Here is a 22,295-nt window from a genome sequence, read left to right on the forward strand (position 1 = left end):
TGTAATAAACAAGTTCCATTTTTTATCGCTTTTAGCGTAAGTGCCCTAGTAAACAGTGTGAATGAGTGGCCCTTGATAAAACCGCCACGAAAAATTCATAAATTACATAAAGCTCAAGATACGAGTTTTATTAACATTCGTTTATGCCCACCACGAGTTATAATTCATACCCTTAATTAAACGAGAATTTTACGATAGAGCTATAAACTTAAATAAGAAAACTTAGTCGGCACATATCCTCAAGTTTGTTCATGAAGAATTTGCACTTAGATTGGTTGGTTTCGAACATGGCTGAAATCAAAGTTCTTATGATTCGATTATGGCGTGGACTGGACGTGCGGAAAACTTATTATTCGATGATTAGGGACCAAATATCAGGAAGTAATTTCGATTTGATTCAAGTCAAATTTTTAATCAAGATGCAAGACTATTCATAGTCAAATATATTTCGTGGTATCTATTAAGTACGCACATATTACACAAGAATAGTTCGAAATAGGCACAATTAATACCGTATAGTTATGGTAATGCTCTACTTTTAGCGTAAATTCTTACATTGAAAAGTATATGGGCGCTCAAGCTCATTCTACCATTTCGACAGTGAGGAAAATGATTCTTTACGCCTTTTCTTTAAATGACCAATGTATCTGGTATGTAGGACCTTCTAAATTCTCTTCGACGAGAAATATACTATTGTTCTAAGAGAAATTTGTGCCTAGAGAGTTATTAAATCGAAAATTGCAGCATGTACCTGGAAAATAATGGCAGAGTTCCTCGTTACATAAGCAGAATTTTCATCAAGTAATCCACATATCACATCCAGAAACTTGAAAACGAGTTTTGCTGAGGTGTTCTAATTAATATCTCTCCTTTCTGCGAATACTTACAAGTACCTGCAAATGAAAAGGGCCTTGAATACGAACTAATGGAGCTCTCAAATATGAGTGAAGCCTGTAACTGCCAGATGTATACGTACATATCTACATGGCTGTAATTAAAATACTTGCATATACACTGCTATACTTGGAAGTAGGATGGAATTTTGGACTGGCAAAGTTTTCATCGCGGGTTCATTTCGATAATATCTGATGAAACTTTCAAATTCACATACCACTATTTGATTACAAGTTGTAATTTTTTCTTAGTTTGGAAATGAACAACTTAAAAATTTAAATTACGAAAGAAGAAAATCTTTTAATCCTTTAATTTTCAACTTGATTTCACGCCACGGTATCTATGCGTACGAATATACTATGCGTAACCATGATTTTGAAAACCTCCTCCAGAAGATTTTCATATTCAATAACTTATAATCCAATTTTGATCAATATACTCATTGCACAAACAAATTATTTACAAGGCTTCAGGTCCTTTCTGTAATTCTTAGTGGCATTTCACCTCGTTTTTAGTCGTAAAAAAATTTCAGGGAACTGCGACAGTTTTATTACCTTGGGTGAGAAAAATCTTACCTTTTCCTGTTAGAATCCGATTGAATACAACTTGAAATTCAAAACAGGTGTATTAAACGTATGATCCTCGGCAAACCCTCTAAGCTTCCACGAAATGCGAAGGAAATTAGATTATAATTTTCGTGTGAGAATATGCTGAAGGGGATTTCGAGGATTCGCGCCATCTCGGCAGGTAGATAAGGACAGAGTTCTTACGGGAATGTAGCGAGATTTAAAATTTTTAGAGGAATAAACTAAATTGGCCTATCTTTTCTCTCCGTCTGAATGTAAATTATACAGGTTGATCGATACATTTATCTCTGTGGTTTTCTTCATCAAGTGGTAGAGATTTTCAAGTCTGTATTTTCGGTTTAGCAGTATCGAGACATAAGTGTAAAACTAATTTTCAATATTTGAAATTATTATGATTTTTTTTTGTTCGCTAATCCGCAACACAACATTTTTTTTCCTAAAATCTCGAAAATCTGAAGCTTGCTTCCTAAGATTATCATGATTCTTAAACTTTTGAAGGTTTTTTAGATTCTTAAGGTTTTTGAGATTCTTAAGGTTATTAAGTTTTTCAAAATTCATGAATTTATTGAAATTTTCAAGATTCTGAAGGTTTTTAGGATTCTTGAGGTTTGATTATCCAGCTTTTTAAGATTCTCAAGGTTTTTAAGATTCTTAAGGTTTTTAAGATTCTTAAGCTTTTTAAGATTCTTAAGCTTTTTAAGTTTCTCGAGCTATTTGAGATTCTTAAGGTTTTTAAGATTTTAAGGTTTTTAAGATTTTTAAGGTTTTTAAGATTTTTAAGGTTTTTGAGATTCTTAAGGTTTTTAAGATTCTTATGGTTTTTAAGTTTTTTAAGAATTTTAAGGTTTTTAAGCTTTTTAAGGTTTTCAAGATTATCCAGCTTTTTAAGATTCTTAAGCTTTTTAAGATTCTTAAGGTTTGTAAGCTTCTTAAGGTTTTTAAGATTCTTAGGGTTTTTATGATTCTCAAGATTTTTAAGATTCTTAAGGTTTTTAAGATTCTTAAGGTTTTTAAGATTCTTTTGGTTTTTGAGATTCTTGGCTTTTTAAGATTCTTAAGCTTTTTAAGATTCTTAAGGTTTGTAAGCTTCTTAAGGTTTTTAAGATTCTTAAGGTTTTTTCTTAAAAACCTTAAGAATCTGAAAAAACTTTAAGAATCTTAAAAAACTTAAGAATCTTAAAAATCTTAAGAATCTCAAAAATCTCAATAGGGTTTTTAAGATTCTTGAGGTTTTTGAGATTCTTAAGGTTTTTAAGATTCTTAAGCTTTTTAAGATTTTTAAGCCTTTTAAGATTCTTAAGGTTTTTAAGATTCTTAGGGTTTTTAAAATTCTTGAGGTTTTTGAGATTCTTAAGGTTTTTAAGATTCTTACTAGTATACGAATAATGGTAATCGATTACTAGTATACGAATAAAAGTAACCGATTACTGGTATTCACATAATATAATCTTATCTGTAAACACATATACAAACCAATCACTGCACTTATACGAGGAGACAGAGTATTCCAACAATATTTATGTCTTGTATTATTATTTAAGTTCTCAGGCTTTAAAAAAATCAACCATTTTTATTTTGATCTTCTTTGCACGAATTCCTATGCAGAGCAAGGGCGTGATTCATGGCAAAGTACCAACTTAATGAATGCGTTCCCTGAATCAGTATTTATTATCGAATAATGTGCTTATAATTCTCTATCGCAGTGTTGTTATCATTAAAACATGGGTCGTTTTCCATTATGGCAACGCGGCTGAAATTATGACTTTGCATAAAACTATTTCCATAAATTTGTGTTACTTGATTGCCAATGCCGGCTCATTTTCGATCACACAGTCATTAGCCTGCTAACTATCCCGGTTTGATTGAAAGTCCTTTGTGTTAATGTGAACAATCGAAAGAGCAACAGTTATTGCATGGTATACATGTCAATGAATAAATTATTGCTTTCAAGCGTACTTGATTTTTTATACGCCATTTTTATCCGTTAGTAATTAATTGAAGTAATTGACGACATTAAAAGAGTATTTTGAACAACTACTAGGGGATTTTGATAGAAGAAGGTTTATAAAAATATTGTTTTCGAATTATGGTGTATTGAACGATTTAAATATTTCTGAGACACCAATAAATTTGTGAAAATTCACCCTGTTTCTCAGAAGCACAGCATTTGGATGCTGTACTTCCTTAAGGAACCTTTGGAATCCCAATATAATGAATAGTGTTTGATTTACCTTTTTGAAAATGTGGACTTAATGGCCTTAATATTATGGGTCACTTGATGATCTCGTTATATTGATATCGGATAATTTGAAAAGATCACTCAAGGGCAAGCTCTAGTGCTGACAGGCTCTTGAATATACCACTGTCGTTTCAAATCTGTTGAAAGCCGTCGTCGTGCAGTAATGCACTCCTCCATCGCATTTCAGATCCTGAAATTGCGGTCCCCAACATGCAGACGAATCATTAGTGGTTTCTATCTCGTTATTCTCAACCGGCTCATTTTACATTCGGAATTTCCCTCAAATGTCATATATATTTAAGGTTAACTCGCGCTCTGCTCATTCACCATAATTTGATTACCATCCATTGCACATCAGGTCCACCGCAGGGTATATGATTATAGAATTAACGGAATTGGATTACGAATGTTACTGACAACATTTGATCGAATGTTGAAAGTATTCAGCCGTAGGTCTATGCTTCAAATGCAACATGTGTGTCTCGCTCTCTCTATCTCTCTTTATTAACTGATTTATTCCATTTACATTAGCGTTTATTATGCGTTTAGTCCGCCATTGAACCATGACGATTAAATCAAAATATCTTATTCAATCCATTCCTATCGATGAAAAAAATCAGTCGAATAATTTCTAATGATAATGAAATATTGATTTTCACAATCGAAATGAAATGCAAATACACATTGATTCAAAAATTTCAAATATAATATAATTTTCTGATCAAATTTTCATACTAATCGAAAGGTAGAGAACTCAAAAGAAAGAACGAAGTTATACAGAACTAGAGGTATGTGAAATCTGGCGTGAAATATTTGTACTGGATTATCCATTGGCTTTATTGCAGGAAAAATTCCTAGGACTCGTAATTTCTTGTTTCTTATGACATTGAAATAAAAGTTTGATCGATATTCCAAATGAAAGATTTTTTACTTTCGGAACCATAAAATAGATAGCCCTTTATAAATGTAAAACAATAACAAGATAAACGTGAAAGCATATTGAGCAGAAAATCTACCTCAAGGTGGGATCGAGGAGGTTCTTGTGAAGATCTGAACTCGTGTTGCAACAAACTCTAAAACCGCAAACGTTCATTTCAAGCAAAGGAATCGCAGATATCATTTCAGGGTAGCGGTTGAATCTATTGCCGGAGCTTTCCCGCTTAATGTCTCAGAGGAGCACGCCAGATATTTATTATACGCTCAATTACTGGTGATAGTTTTAATGAGGATATTCCTCATACATGCGTGCAGGCTCTACTGATTTTCCAGGATATACGCGGTCGGTTAATATTAGATTCCGTGAACTTTGTGCCAATTTACGGCAGACAAGTTCCATTTCCGGTTCACGAAAGCGCCTGGGTTCGTAAAGTGTTAATCTTCAGCCCTAGACGGAGCGGTTACTCGCACGGTCACTCGCTAAAGTAGTTTCGCATGCTCTGGAATTAAATCTGAGAAGACATTGCCTATCGGATTCTGCTTGATAAATTCCAGTTCAGGACGATATCATTTTCGATATTCATCATATGGGGAAATAAAGGGTTTCCCAATAAGAAGTTCAATTTTTATTTAAAAAAAAAAACGAGTTTATTTGAGAGAAATCAATGAATGTTCATTTTATTGTGGAGAGGTAGGTACGATATTGAGGATATACCAACAGCTCAAATTTTTTCACCAGTTTCACTATTGCTGGCTGAAAAGAAGTTTCAGGACACCTAAAAATTATTAAGTTTAACATTTTTTTGAGTGGATTTCAACAATTCAATTGTATTATCGAAGCGTATATTTCTCCTTCCATTTTTAGTAACGACCTTGCTTCACCCTGTATGGGAGTTAGGAAGTTATATTTTAAGTCATCTCAGCAATCAGAAATCAACGGCTTTCACTTTCAAAACAGTCAACTGATTTTGGGCAAGATTAGTGACATATGAGGTCTAGTTTGAGATGATTTCCAAAACTACAGGTTTTTTTTGGTAATTTATTTTTTTCTGAATTATTAGTATCGTATCAATATATCTATTTATATATCTGTTGGAAATATTTTCAACAGCCTCAACATTTTCATATGATCCGTTCAAGATGGGACACCCTGTGTATCATATATGAATTAGAATTCCGCCATAATTTTTCATGTTATGCTTTCTATCGAGTCATATTTTTTTTAGACGAAACAGAAGTTTTTGTCATTATCAAGTTGCCAATGTTATAAAACATGCTGATTAATTTCATATGCTGCTGAAGAAACAATCAGAAATAGCCACGTTGGCGACAAAATGCTCAGATAAATGGATGAAGTTCCATTGGGAAGTGTTGCTTTTAGAGCACGACAGGAATGTAATTCGCTTAGAGCCAGGATAGAGTTCTTTGTCAAATATGGTGTTTCAGGCTTCGAATCGCCCAGGGACATAAATCACATTAACATGACCAGGATTTAAGCCATTATGATTACGTTCCGTATTTTTCCAGGGGAAAATGAAGTAGCTTTTCCGTCCTCGGCAAACACCAAATGAATGCGTGGCGGTGTGCTATTCTAATCCCGTATTTTTCCTTCAATATCTAATGCATTTATCGAGGTTAATGTTATAATGTTATGCTGTTATGTTTGATCGAATTTAAGATGATTTTCAGTAATAAATTGAGTATAATTTTATTACTGAATGCTAATTGAAGTTTTAACTCCAAAATAAGAGGATTGAAACACAATTAACAATAACCTACTTATTCGATCTATATCAATGCTGAATATACCAATATTACTGGAAACATATCTGTTTCTATGGCAGAGGTTGTGAATATCATACAGGGTGTCCCGTAAAGACCGAGGGAGAATGTAGATCAAAGGATAACCCACCTGCTATGACAAAATTTCTATTATAAAAGTCTTACCGTTTTCGAGATATTTTTTTTTTTTGGAAATAATGAATTTTGCCCCTTTCAATAGTTTTGCCCTTACGGTTGGTACAATTTTACATCTTTCTGGTTAATTTTTTCAGTAAAATATTGCTGAAGAATTATTTTAACGTTTACATTAAAAACATCCTCCGAAAATTTTAAAGAGGAAAGACTCGTTGCTCCAAATGATCTTATTGAAAAAATCTGGATCTGCATGATGTTTTCCAAAATTTGCCGGCAAAATTGAATTTCGTTGAGGTGAATAATTATGCGAGTAATATTTTCGCACGTAAACAATTGCCATTGTTCACTGAGTAATGCAACATCGAAGATTTCTTAACAGAAACGAGTCTTTCCTCTTTAAAATTTTCGTAGGATGTTTTTAATGTAAACGTTAAAATCATTCTTCAGCAATATTTTACTGAAAAAATTAACCAGAAAGATGTAAAATTGTACCAACCGTAAGGGCAAAACTATTGAAAGGGGCAAAAATTCATTATTTTCAAAAAAAAAATATCTCGAAAACGGTAAGACTTTTATAATAGGAATTTTGTCATAGCAGGTGGGTTATCCTTTGATCTACATTCTCCCTCAGTTTGACGTGGTCTTTACGGGACATCCTGTTCCTGTATATCAATGCTGAATATACCAATATTACTGGAAACAAATCTGTTTCTATGCAGGGGTTGTGAATATCATATAAGTGATCATACAATAATTACACCCGAACTAAATTTAGAGACATTCTGAATATCTCTGCATACTTCACGATGTTTTAAAGGATTAATAAATTACAATTATTGTTGGTAGGTATAGTATACCCAAAGTCACTTGAACTAGTCCATAAAAATGTTTGGCCAGATGTCCCTTTGAAGTGGATCCCGCGATCCGCTAAATACTGGGGTTTATTTGAAAGTATTGTTGAGCAAAAAATTCACTGGCCCCAAAGAAGTTTCTGGAAACTTTGACAACCCTTGTATAATCGAAACCTTCTGGCTTCCTCCAAGTGACTTTGGATGTACTATAACTCAATCTGGGTCACTCTGAATAATAATAGAAAAGGTATATAAAAATAGGAGGACACATATTCCTGATATCTAATTGACAGGAATAGAGTAACCCCTCGGGTGAAATAATTCCATCGTATGATTTACGAGTATCGATATTCCGAAGAGAGACAGAGCGACATTTGATATCAGTCGCAGAATCGATCCCTTTTTCAACCTTTCCGAATTGATGTATCGAGTGGCGTTCGGTCGACGGGCCACGTATGTGCATCTATCGCTGCTGCATTTCGACCCAAACATAATGTCAAATTTTCGAAATCTATTTACCAGGGAGAGAGAGCTTTGACATGAATTGTAAAGGGCGCGCGCGGGCACGATAAATATCACGGGAATAATGGTCTACGAGATGAATACTTGGAATTTACATTCAGGGTATGAATATCAACGAAGCTTTAGACGCCAAATGGACTGGATTTTGTACCGGGCCGAGCTAACGAACTTGTATACGCCCGAATTTTCCATTTGCCCATATTTCGGGATGGATTTATCGTTTTCGAATTCGGCTCGTTCGGACAGGGCCAGATAGCTGCAATAATTGGCTGAATTACTTCGATGTCGATTGAAACAATGCCTCGAGCAGTATAATGGAATGCGAGAGAAGGCAATGAAGTGCATTTCTGGATGTATTTCGGGACGTAAATCAACGTCTACCTTCATCTAGATGGAGTTCTACCTGAAAATTATTCATCAAGGAACCGATTCTATACAGCGCTTTTGCTTCGTTATTACCGATAATTAAACCTCGGAATCCTTCCATTAGATGAACAATTTTATACGTTGGCTTATTATTTCCTTGATATTACAAAAAAATTCAACTCACTGAAAAAACAAGCACTATTTGCATTATGGTTTTTATATTTCTATTATATGTTGGTACTCAGAACTCTCCTGTCACGAATTTATCTATTATCGGCCAAATTTCTTGAACAAAAACAGTACTGCCAACCTATAGAATTTTTCAAAGCAAAAATCAAAAACGTTGTTCATGGAAATAATCTTTCAAATTCAATAAAATTCTGTGAATTGAAGAATATAATGTATATTACTCGTACAGAAGGCTCATTTTAACACTCATTCGCAATAACCACTTCGTGGTTCCTTTCTGAATTTAATACTAATGGAAAAATAAAAATTACATTTATACTTAAATTATAAATGATTATTTTTCACAAAATTCAAATTTTTTATTCCTCTTAAATCTCTGTTAAGATTGTGGAGTTCATAATGCATTACTTGGACTGTCGACACAAGATCCTGAGCCTCAGATCTCGGTTATACGGCTTCATGTTTCCACTAATCGATTGAATTCCTGTCCGACTGAATAATTCAGATCTCATTTCCGGTACAATTAAAATTTCAAGGTGGGACCATTTCACTTTCAAAAGACTCGTTTTATTTCTAGCGCAGCTCGTTAAATGAACAAAAATAAGATTTCGCAGGATTGCAAGGAGGATTATGAAAAGGAATTTCAAATTACAGAAAACTGAGAGTTATATTCCAGGAATTCATTGAAAAAAATCTCTTCTGATGAATACTGAATTGGATCTCAGTGGAATAATAAATTCAGGGTGAAACGAGTGAAAGTTTCATGAAAGTTTATGAATAATATAAAGTAGATTTTAATTGTTCAAGGTTTCACCGAAAAATAATATTTTCAACTGAATAAATACGAAAAAATACAGTCATTTATATTATTTTTTTTCCTTTTTGTGTAAATTCAAATTCAAAAAAGTATTAAATAATAGAAATCTATACATTCTACATAAGACAGATTATGTTCATGTTTCATAATATCTATATGATTTTTTTCTATACTGAAGATGGTTGTTCTATATACCTTAGCGTCCTTTTGTCCTGTTAAATGTTTCATGGAAAATCTGTATGAGATTGCAGAAAAGCAACTTATTTTTTCATGAAAACGGCATATGTTTCCAACGTGTAAAGTTCTCATAGAGGTAACGGACCACAGAACATCTATTGTGTTGGTGAATACTTGGAACGTTATCGCTACCCTGTATACGACGAAAGATATGTATTGTGTTGGTTCTTTTTTTAACCCGCATTTATAAAGGGGAAAAATGTTATCGTGAATTTTTTTCGCGTGGCATCAATTCACCCCGCTTTCATGAAGAATCTTCAGAATTGGATGAGATGGGATAATGAATTAGTGAAAAAAAGCATGATGCAGGTGTATTTTATACTTCGAATTGAAAAGATGCCCAGATATTAATTCTTAAGTAATTAGAAACCAAGACTACTAAGTTGGATTTGGTGTTGATAAATATTTCACTCGATATTTTTTCAAAATTTGAAACAAATACTTGAATGTTTTCTCATCAACAGCCATTTCATCACAATCGTCCGCATCAATGCTAATCCAGTTAACTTGCGATAGAATCTCCAGTTGTTTTTCTTTCTCCCAAACACGTCGATTGTTTACCACGTTATATCACGTGGCTCAACAAACCGTGAATTGCACGCAATGTCGCATGACGGTTTCCACCAAACGCACTTCATGCAGGATATCACATTTTAACGGGTGAAAGATTCATTAGGCCAGACATGTTCAAACATCTTTTTATGATCACAAAAAACTGTACATTAATTGAATGAAAAGAAATATAAGTTCCGATGAGCTATATGAATCAACAGTTTTATTACTGAGAATCAGTGTGGAGTGGAAGGTAGTTCTTGATTTAAATGACGAATTGGAAGAAAAATAGTGTTTTGAAAATGATCAACTCCCTTTGCGGCCATGGCTAACCATAAATGGTGTCGCAAGCTCGAGTGCCTAATAGTAGTTTCTGGAGAAGTAGGCCTGTGAATAGGCCACCAAGATCTAGTGATTTATCGCCTTTGTTTTTTCTGTGGGGTTATGCGAAAGATCGTTTTCATTCCGATGATTCACAGGCAAAGTAAACTTCAGTTCTGCTAATCTTTTAGCCTTAATCTGTAAAATTTTAGGGGGTACCCACTGCAACGTACTTTCGATAGTTTATACCTCGTTTCTCTGGCAGGGATTTTTTATCTCTGTGGATAAAAAATCCCTGCCAGACCACTCATTGATAGGAAAGAGACAAATATTTAAAAGGATCGGGTATTTATGTGGCGAACCTAGCATCAACATCTCCTAAAAGCCCGAAACCTCCATGTTGATGGCGTCCCGAATAGAAGCGATTGAAAATTTACAGAATCCTTTGTATGTTTCGGCCTTGTTAATTCTGTGTTTCACTCTTCTTGCGGTTTACTCCTCCACCGTTTTACTGGGGTCTAATATCCACGGCCGGTCCGGTTCACACAATAAATTACGGCCACAATCCTGAATTTTTCAATGATTCCTACCAGTTTGGGTTCACCGGTGTAATTTGACAAAGGGATGGGGTGTCCCAGGATTGCCACTATGTCTGGGATCTCCTCTTCCTCTGCAATTTACCTGTTGGGCTTATTGAAAGGAGGGTTGAATCTTCAAAGGATATATTCCGATGGCTGTACAGAATTAGATTCTTCTTCGTCTATATGATCAAAATGATCATATTATGATATAAGTAAGTTAACTTATATTTTGCACTAAAATAATCATTAATGATGATTTTCGTGTTTTAAACATCAAAAGATGACAGTTTCAAAACTCATATTTTCAACTGAATCAGTTTTTTTACCGTAGACTTGCGCAAAAACTTTAGGTTTAACGTCGCATCCTTTCGGTAATTTCATTTTTTCCAACAAATCTGGCAAACTTCGAAGTAATTTTTGCCACTGCCGTGTGTGATCCATGCAGGTCATTATAGTTCCTGATAATAATTTCCAATTACGTAGCATCGCAGTTTTGACTAGACCGGCTCGAATTTCTGTCAAGATGATCCCCCAAGGTGCGTTATTACTTTATTAACTGACACCGTCCGGGGTAATTCCTACTTATCTCAGCTGTCGCACTGGCATTCTTTAATATTTATGTTCTCACAAAGGACTGCGTTAGGTAAACTTCGTTCTACCCTCTCAGAGGCTTTAATAAAGGCTGAGAGAGAGCTGTTCTCTGTCGGCCATTTTGAAATATTGAAGGTGCTTTTGCCCATTCGCACTCCTGGAGATGTTCTGTTAAGTTGGAAGAGAGTAATCTCCGAAAAAAATATCTGGCGCAGAACAATTCAATATTGTGAATGGAGGTGATATACAGATGTGCAATATGAAGGTTGAAAATGAATCATGGACCTTTTTCTGTTACTATAAATAAAAACTTCATAAGATCATATGACATTTCTCAGAAAAATTGGGTGAAGAGGAACTTCAATTGGTGAATTGAATTTATCAAATACTTACTGAATGAGCGCGCAAGAGTTTTCAAACCAACGTTTTCTGGATGCTTTTTTATGAGGAAATATTGTCGACATCAACATAAATCAATAAAAACACAAATTGAACAATTGAACCTCTTTTAAGACCCATTTTCAAAGGTCATACTTGATGAATATCCAAAAAAAGAACACGATCTTCGTTGAAAAAGAAATCATCCGGTGAAATACATAATGTTTTATCGAGTGACCCTGAGGAAATTACGATGTCAAACCTTTGTAGGCAATCCATAGAAGAATGAAAAGCTGTTCAGAATAATTTATCGGATTGAAACGAGCAGAGGTCCATTGTTAGCAAGGCCTGCAGTTCTCAGCTTGTGGAAAGCGTCAAAGCTTGGTGGATACTTAATCATTCCAGCTACACCAACTTTAATTTGCTCAGGTCATAAACCAGACTGAACGTAAGGGCTGATATATATGCCTGGGGATTCATCGGGTTCCTTTATATATACCGTCTTATGGAAGGGTCAGATATACAATACTATATGGAGGAAGCAGAAGAGTATTTTTGAAAAACATTTAATTAAGGATTTCAGAAAAAAGTTTCCAGAGATGTATTGATTTCAGAATTTTTTGTGTTTCATCAGAATAGTTTTAATTATAGAAATTGAAATTCTAAGTAATAAGGTTTCCAGATTCCAGATCTGTACATATCTTGTTGTTTTCTTTCAAACATAATGCTTATTTAGCTCTTCAAGAATAATAAGTGCACCAATTTGACATTTTTTTTTTTTTTTTTTTTTTTTTAAGCGGGATGATTTTATGATTCTTCTCCTAAAATATAACCAAAATTCGCCGACTTGATGTTATTCAGCCAATATGGCTATGGGAAATCGAGCAATGAAACTAACACGAGCTCAGCATACTTGTAATTTAAAAAAATTGAGCTGTAAATGCTAAAACTATAAATAATATTCAGTCGATTCATCATCAATGAGATGAAAATGAAACAACGTTTTTGATCATGGCACCATCGGTGAATTATGAAGTGAAAATAATTTTTTTTTCGTCGCTTTTAAAGCCAAACTAATGTTACAGTCGGATGATCGATGAAGCCATAACAATATTCATGATAAGCCGGTGACAAGCCGTCGAACGAAAATGAGCAAAGTTCGGAATTGAATGGAAAACCATCTGACAGTTTGACGAATAGTAAAAGTCGCTTTTTGTCTTTCCCGGCTGTAAAGGAGCCAATTTCACGCCAAAAATCTCGACCGAATACTGTTTGTAATTCGGAAATGACTGGGGCGATTAATTATACAAACAAAAAGCAACGAATTCCATTAATCAACCGATAATTGAACTCCTTTTATTTGGAAATTAGCACTGAGCGCAACGAAGGGGTTAATTTTTATGAGCCGCGACACGATCTATCATTCTGACAGGAATAATGTCGGGGGCGGTCGCTGGAAACAGACCCCAATTGAAAACGAGAATTATACCCTTCGATGAATTCGTCCGGTTTTATTTTTTGTTTCGATTATGACAACGGAGAGGAAATAGTATATTCTAACACAAGTTGCAGAATGGGCTCATATTCCAACACGAATGCGAAATTCGAAAACGAGCGACGAAGGAGCGTGTTTTCGAACACATGAGTGTTGGAATGGCCTTTTGCAACGAGAATTAGACGATATTTTCTCTATTTCAGTCAAGCTTTGTGAAATATTGTCGAAATTCATTGAAAAATTCAAATTATACATCCTAGTGACTTTTGTATTGTATCATGGCAGTTGGTGTGACTGTTACGAAAATTGACAGATTACGGAATTTGAATTTGAATCGAACGTTTCGAAATTTGAAACAATTTAAAATTACGCATTAAATTCATGAATTATGTCTGACGAAATCGATTTAACACCACCAGAATAAAGAGAAATTGCGAATAATGCTGCAAATCATTTCACTATATCCAAATTATACATTATATTGACAATTTTTGACGTATGTTGAAATTTGATAGGATTGGAAGGCAGTAGAGACAACCACAAAACGAAAAATATAACTGAAAACGATGCTGTAATGAGTTCATTACAGCACTGATTTTAGAACTGTAATGAACTCATTACGATACTGAAATAGAGAAAATCATATTCTGATGACTCGAAATTTTATTCACATTTCTGCTTTCATTTGATTTTAACTCAGAAATGATGTGATTGTGTTACCAATCCAATTAGTGAACGGTTTCGAAAATGAACCTGAATAAAACATACTTCCATTTAGAACATCCTTTAAATGTCCTCTTTCAAAGGACCTTATCACTGTGAGGCAATTTTCGATGACTCGGCGGCATATTTCGGGTAATATATCACCAAAAACTTGACAGATGTACGTTTTCAGATCGACAATAATTTGAAGCTTATCGGGATAAAAACGATCTTTCGCATGACCCCCCAAAAAAATTCAAAATCTTGGTGGTTATTTCACATCGTCGAAACGAGAAATTACACGTCCTTCCTATAATAAAGCCAAAACTGTCTTGTATGACACCATCTTGCTGGAATCTGATATACAGCATATTTGCTACAGATTCTATAGTCAGCTGGCTTTAGTTCTTGTGTAAACTGAATCTTATAAGGATGGAGATGTAAATCCAGATGCAAAATACGCCATAGAGTGCCGTAAGATAGGCTCATATACAGAGCGCGCCAAGGAATGGATACATTTGGATCTTATTCAACACTTTCACTTATAGCAGCAATATTTTTGATTGAGCGTGCATTTGGATTATGTTTGAGCCTTAGCAATATAATGTTAAATGGCTAACTAAACATATCCGAACTACAACATGGATCACGCAGTATAAGTAGGGGAACTTATAGGTAGCAACTCGTTAATGAACATACTAAGAAGAGAGTTGATCCTTTAATTATTAAAAAATCCTACTGGCGTGGAACACCGTTTCAACTTATGAAACTAAACATCACTAATTGAATTCTAAAGGAATAAGATCGCTATGAAATCAGAATTTAGAAGTAATTAAATGAAGTAATTCACAAGAAGAGCGGTTCCTGTTGATTGCGGAACAAACATTCAACAAAACTGGTTCCTACACTAGGAAAACATGTCACCCAGCCAGCACCGATGTTTCTTATGCCGTATGCAACGCTGCCGTGTCGAGCAATGTTTAATTTAATCACGGAAATCGATATTTTCTAGAGCAATTGCGTCAGAGATGGTGTCTGACATTCTCTTAATAACGGAAGCGAGTTCAGCCGTCCATAACGTAGCCATCTTGCACTCAGGGGTTGATTAAATTTTGCATAAACTCTATCGAATTTCTTATTTTCAACATGTCCCGCAAAAATGATAAGCATTCAAATTTATGGCTTCGATGGAGAATCGTCACAATGAGGTTTCAATTGTTTGGCATAATCCGAAACCATATAGTCAACTATTCAACTTATTCTATATATTCTACCATTATTGATTTTTTTTCACCTGGAAACACACCTAAAACATAGATATATCACGTTTTCTGGAAACTATAATAGAGGATACTATAGTAATTTCATCTTGATCAGTGACATTTATAATTGAGGTTGAGCTGCCTTATTAGTTTTGTGTTACTCTATTTGCCAGTTTCATTATTCAAATTATATGAAAGATTCAATTTCCCTTTTGAGAAACGTTCAGCGTCTTCAGCGATCGTTGGAGTTGATTCTTAAGTATCAATGGAAAGGTTACAACTCTCTTCATTCGTCCTGTCTCTTTTTCGTGACCTCTTATTCGATGTTTCTCCGACTAAGGCAACATTAAATATTAGTGTCTCTGTACACAATACCGCTCTCCTCTGCTTTTAATCAATATGAGAAAGCGGCAGTCTCTCTCCTCCTATCCACAGCTATTCAGTTTGATGAAACCATTGACGAGCGCTTATTAAAATTATACTTGCTCTAGCAGGGGAATCAGCTCCATTTACTCTTCATTGACTTTCTAGGGAAAATGTGAGCACCCCTCTGAGAGGAGAAGGCCAATTGTGCGATTTTTCATACACCGGATTTAATTGACTTCGTAATCCAATTATGAAGATATGGAGTTGACATTTCTACAGAAATTAATTTTGGCGGTAGATGAATGAAATTCTATTGTTTTTGAAATGAGTTGAAGTTTGGACACTGCACTATAGGAGTTTGCAAATAATACAGGTTGGAACCTAATGCAGTCTCTACTTTCAGAATATCAGTAAAAAGAGACAAAATAATATCCAGGAAAACCATACTGTTCTCAGTAGTCACCATGTGGTGGCCACAAAAACATAAAAAATATTAATTTCCTATAAATTGGCATTCAAAGAGCGTTACAACTAAATACGAATGAAAATTCGAAAATTGAGCTATCCATACTTACAGAGGACATGAAGGACAATCTGCTGAGTGACATCCTCACCGACACCATTGCTGGCCGAGCACTGATATATCCCAGCCTGATGCCTGTCAACGCTTTCCAAGTTGAGGAACGGAGTGATAGCTGTCTGTTCTCCTCCAGGTAGAATGTTGTTCTTGCGGGACCACGTGATCTTGGGCACAGGGTTTCCTGAAGCTTTGCATTCCAATCTGACTGATGATCCTTTCTTAGCTTCCACTCTGCCGTTGGAGGAAACGTAGAATATTCGAGGGGGTACTGGAAAACAATGAAAAACTCAAAAAAGATGCTCAATTCCATTCAAACCAAATATATCTAATCAAATAGGTATTTGTATTCTGAAATAACATGTTGAAATAATAAAAATGATGATTCCCCAAATGGGGGTAATGGAAGAGGTTCTGGTATAAGTGGATTCCCTCTCAAAATTTTTATTCGAAATATTTCCTTTTTTGACTGATTCCACTCAAAAATTTCACCCGGTATGTAGAAGTATATTCAGTTATTTCTATCTATTTGGACCCAATTTCATGTGGGAAAGAGCTGTTGTACGTAAAAATAATGACATCAGTGTCGAATAGGATGAAAATATCACATAATTCCGATCAGACTGAATTCCAACTGAAGCGTCAGAATAGAAACCAACAGTTCCAATGGAAAAGCGGATTTTGGTAGGTAAATTCCGAATGGAAATCGACGAAAACAGAGGAAAAGCAGTTTTTCAGCTGTCATTCATTGACGTTGGATGTGCCTATTTTTCCCTGGGACGTGTGTGGTTGATGGCATTTCGTTATCTGTCGCTGAGATCGAATTTCCAGTTGGAGGATATGTTCCTGATTGATTTTTTTGACCTTAACAAGGATGCGTGAACTTTCGAAATATGAAAATGGGTGTTAATGGAGTATACACGATCCTCTGGGGATTTTCGAGATCACAGTGGAAAAATATTCTACTTGTAGTAACCACCCTCTTATCCACAGAATCTTCACGAACGTTTCACAATGTTATATTCTACAGGAAATAAAAGTTACGAGCTACTGAATAGGGTACCATAACTTTTAGTTCCTGAAGATGATAAGCTCGTTGTCTTTACTTAAATTTTATTCGACCCTCTGTTGCACTCTGTATTAATATCTCCCTGTCCAATACCAAATAATGAATTACACTAACCGCTCACTTTTTTTATATAATATAATAATGGATAAAATGATATCAGCGCCCCACACTGAGAACAATTTCCCCAACAATTTCTATTACACGAAGTAATCAAAATCCAATTCTGCCAGATGTTGACGCGACTGAAATGGAGAGAAAAAAACCTGGAGATGAAATGAAGAAAATACGAAATTCCCACGATATCATGTATATTACAATTGTCAAGAGCTTTTATTTCGGGTTGCCGAGGAACAGAACAGTAAATCCCCGTGGAAATAACAGAATTATATCATGTAGAAATTTTCATTCGTAATATTTGGGGGTACCTATACCACGTATAAAAAAAACATAAACATAACTTGGCTATCCATGTATGTTTAGTTGAAGGTTAGCCATTCAAAAATATGAATCGCTTATCTACTGCTGAACATGTGAAAATTGGAGGCGTAATTTCTCATTTTGGCGATGTGAATTGGCAACCAAGATCTTGTGTTTTATGTCCTTTGGATTTTTTTATGATTTTATGCGGAGGATATGTTTTTGCAGATATTGCTTAAACTATTGACGATCTGAAAATCAACATCCATCAAGTTATTAGCAAGATATAGTCTGGAATGTAGCGGCGGGTGATCGAAAAGTACCTTACAAGAATCGAGTCTTGTATAAGACTACGCGTAAGATTTTCAAATGATGTTGTATTTCACAAATAAGAGCATGGTCCAAGCATCATATTGAAACAAAAATTGTATCGAAATTCTAAATGAAACTGTGTTTTATACGACAACCCACAAAATGGATAACACTTTGAGTTAGCAACAGCGTAGCCAACTTAATACAGAAATAAACTGTAGAAAATCCCCTCGCTCATCATAAAACTGTTCCACGAATCGAATTAGCCGAAGAGCGAAACTCTGTACCAAGGATAGAATTTCATATTTTTCCCGTATAAAATCCATTAGACCGGCTCTCTCCGGTGTCACATTCCGTGGAACCTCCGACGAAATTAGCTACAAAATACAATTTGAGATTTTCTCGCCCAATTTATTGCCTGTCTAGCACTAATTATTTTACAGGTATAATCATATTTGGATCCAATTAGAACTTCAACTACCGAAAGCTATTACTTCACAATTTGACGCTTATTTAGATCCGGAGCAATGGCCGTATCATTAGCATAAAACGTGCGCCTGTTTCAATCTCAAATTGGTTCGTTTAACGAACGGATTCCGTTCCAAGTTCATTTTTAACTTCATTGGAGAACGGAGTTCTTCTAATTGGCGGGGTGAACATTTCTAAAACATTTATATCCAAACTTCGAGGTCATCGCAGTCGGTATTTTGAATACCTTCAGATAGCAAATATTGTTCATCAAAATAAATGGATGAATAAATCATCCTAAGAAGTTTTTCCAGTTCATACCGCTGGAAAAACTTCTTAGGATAATTTATGCATCCATTGATAGCCAAGATTGTAATTCTAAATATTATGTAAATAAACGATATCTTGTGTATCTTTGAGCACGTAAATCTTGGTGCTTGCATCTTGAATCTATTTCTTTCCCGATTGGACTACCCATTCTACCCCAACCCATATAAAAGATGTTTTTTTTAGAACTATAGAACTTTAAATTGCAATAAAACAACGATGGATTATCCGATTGACATGAATTTTATTTATCCGCAAGATAATCTTGTGGCATTACATTTTAAATATGATTTCTGGCAATCTGGACGTTCAATTTTCGATGACTTTTTCCAACATTTGTAGCCGTATATCGGCAATAACACGGCGAATGTTGCCTTCCAAATGGTCAAGGGTTTGTGGCTTATCCGCATAGACCAATGATTTTACATAGTCCCACAGAAAGTAATCTAGCGGTGTTAAATCACAAGATCTTGGAGGCCAATTCACAGGTCCAAAACGCCGTCCTGTTGGAACCACAGCTCCTGGACATCATGGTTGTTCAATTCAGGAATGAAAAAGTTAGTGATCATGGCTCTATACCGATCACCATTAACTGTAACGTTCTGGCCATCATCGTTTTTGAAGAAGTACGGACCAATGATTCCACCAGCCAATAAAGCGCACCAAACAGTAAGTTTTTCTGGATGTAACGGTGTTTCGACATACACTTGAGGATTAGCTTCATTCCAAATGCGACAGTTTTGTTTGTTGACGTAGCCATTCAACCAGAAGTGCGCTTCATCGCTAAACAAAATAAAATGGACGTAGTGCGCGATACGTATTCCGCACAGAACCATTATTTTCGAAATAAAATTGCACTATTTGCAAGCGTTGTTCAGGCGTGATTCTATTCATGATGAATTGCCAAACCAAACTGAGAATAAATCACTTGACAGCTGTTAAATCGGTCGCCATCTTGAACAGAAATGCCAACTTAAAGTTATATACCTCGAAAAAAAAACACCCGTTATAAAGACATAGATGCTTCACTTCTATCCCATTCACTCAACGCTCCGCAATATTTTCTTTTTAAACATAGATCCAATCCTATACAAAAGATTCACTAGTGAAACACCCATGTATCCAGTAGTCAAAGCTGTCCCACCCAGCCTGCTACAAAAATCTTCCTGTGATACCAAAAGATTTGCCTACGCAGCTTCTCCGGCTATACATCAAGGAGCCTTGGCAAGTCGCACGGAAAAGCCAAGAAGGCTCATATATTTCCGCATCTTCATAAAAACGTCACGCTAGACTGACTCACGTGGAGGATTTCAATATCGGGAAATTTAAATACTGTCTTTCTGCGAGCAAATAGGCAATTATAGAATATTCCTGGGACTGGGATAAAGCGATTTTTGGGGTAAGCGGAGGTCTGCCGAACCGAGGAGCATCGATTATAAATTTCACGATACATTAGGCGGTTTCATCTCTGTGTTCGAGTGTCTCTCGCATATGCAGCGAGTGATAAAGAGGCATATAGACGCGAAATTGAAAAACCTCGACTGGCGAGCTTAGGCGGGAACTCGTGAATTCGACTCGAAATCATGTTATAAAAATTTTTTCGTGCAACGTTTTTACTGAGTAAGACAAATTTGGTGGAATTTTTCTTGTTCATTTATTGCTCTGAAATTGGTTGAGATTTTCCAAATGAATTCAGTAGTTTTCTAGAGATTGTTATTTTAAATTTATTGATATGCAACTAAGCATTTTATGTTCATCATTGGTGGCGCGCATATGGGTAATGATCTTTTTTTTAAGTGGAGAAAGTCCAACTTTTCTCACGAGTGTGGAAGTTTGTGGCACGAGCCTAAAATGCGAGTGCCGCAAACACACGAGTGAGAAAAGGACTTTTTCCACATGTTGCACACTATACTTTTCCTACACAAATTTAAATAACTCAAATAATGTACCTAATTGAAATCAAAATGGCCTTCGTTGACAGTATCTATTCATTTATTGCGTTTCCATGGAAACGACTTCTCAAAAACCCAATTTCATTGACCTATCAAGCGAGGTGTGGGTAAAGTGACGTGTGGAATAATATTTCTCTAATTCTGTGGTTATTCCGTTCATTCTTCCACATCTTGTAGAACAAAATCGTGCGAGAATATATCAGAAACGCACAGTTTTCATGGTTTTATTTTATTATTCTATGTTGGCACTCCGAACTTTCCGCTACGGCTTTATCTGTCAATTCATCAAATTGCCTTAAAGAAATCAGTTCTGCCAACCAACATTTTTCAATGCAAAAATCACTAAATGATATTTATGGAAATATTTCATTAATTTCAATGAAAATGCAATGAATTAGAGAAAATAATGTATAATACTCGTATAGAAGGCTCATTCTTCCACTCGTTCATTCCAAAACTCGCCACTTCGTGGCTCGTTTTTGAATTTTGAACTCGTGGAAGAATATCAATGCCTTCTGCACTTGTATTATAAATAACTATTCTCACATTATGAACAAAACATAGTTTTGAAATTAAGTAAACTATGAAGAATACGATACTTTCCATAGCAGTTGTAGGAAAATATAATTTCGTATAGAGCGTCATTTTCATGCAAAAAATTGTATATCTTGTGGCGTATAGCTATTTAATTTATTGATAATGTATTGAAGTGAAGATGTTCTATTTTTTATGAATAAAAACGGCGTCCCATATAAGGAAAAGCATGAGAGCTTTTTTCTCACAAATTGATCTAGATATTGAAAAATGTTCTTTAGTTTGAAATATATCAGTGGCGTACCATTTTTATTTCGAAAAATTAAGAGCGATAAATAGTCAGTTCAAAAAAAAAACTTCAATGCAAAATCACTTCCTGATGAGTTTGTCGCACATATTCAGTACATTTATTAATTGAACGAACACGACACAATCAACTATGATTAATATTCTAAACGAATGGAACCATCCACAACTAAGTAGTCCTAGGAAATAATTCACAACGAACATATAATTGTTCGTAAAGCGAACACAAGCAAAGCAAAGCAAAGCAAGGCCTATATTTATGCATCTCCCACAACAATTACCCGTAAAACACCTTCCCAGGGAATGACCCATCCCAGGATTTAGTACTTATTTCCCATTTGTAGTGCATTTATCTATGCCCGAGCTGGGCCATATTTCCTTCCACACGACTACCCATGTAAATTCGCCACGAAAACAACAGTTAATTGCTCCAACCGGCGGTAGCGTGGAGAATTTCCGTAGCAGATTTAATCAATGCAGAACTGACAGCTCGAATAATGTTTCGCCTGCGGCAGAGATCACGTCCGACG

The 22,295-nt window shown here is 35.2% G+C and overlaps 1 protein-coding gene across 2 annotated transcripts in view; it reads right to left on the reverse strand.

The window, feature by feature from the left end:
- The window catches only part of LOC123673888 (limbic system-associated membrane protein-like), a 209,649-nt gene that overhangs the window by 29,751 nt on the left and 157,603 nt on the right, over window positions 1-22,295 (reverse strand). For both annotated transcript variants that reach the window (XM_045608634.1, XM_045608635.1), the window contains exon 5: window positions 16,379-16,651. In XM_045608634.1, the coding sequence (XP_045464590.1) occupies window positions 16,379-16,651 (273 nt within the window). The remainder of the gene's footprint in view (window positions 1-16,378; window positions 16,652-22,295) is intronic.

This window comes from Harmonia axyridis, chromosome 2, assembly GCF_914767665.1.
Source record: "Harmonia axyridis chromosome 2, icHarAxyr1.1, whole genome shotgun sequence".
Lineage (NCBI taxonomy): Eukaryota > Metazoa > Arthropoda > Insecta > Coleoptera > Coccinellidae > Harmonia > Harmonia axyridis.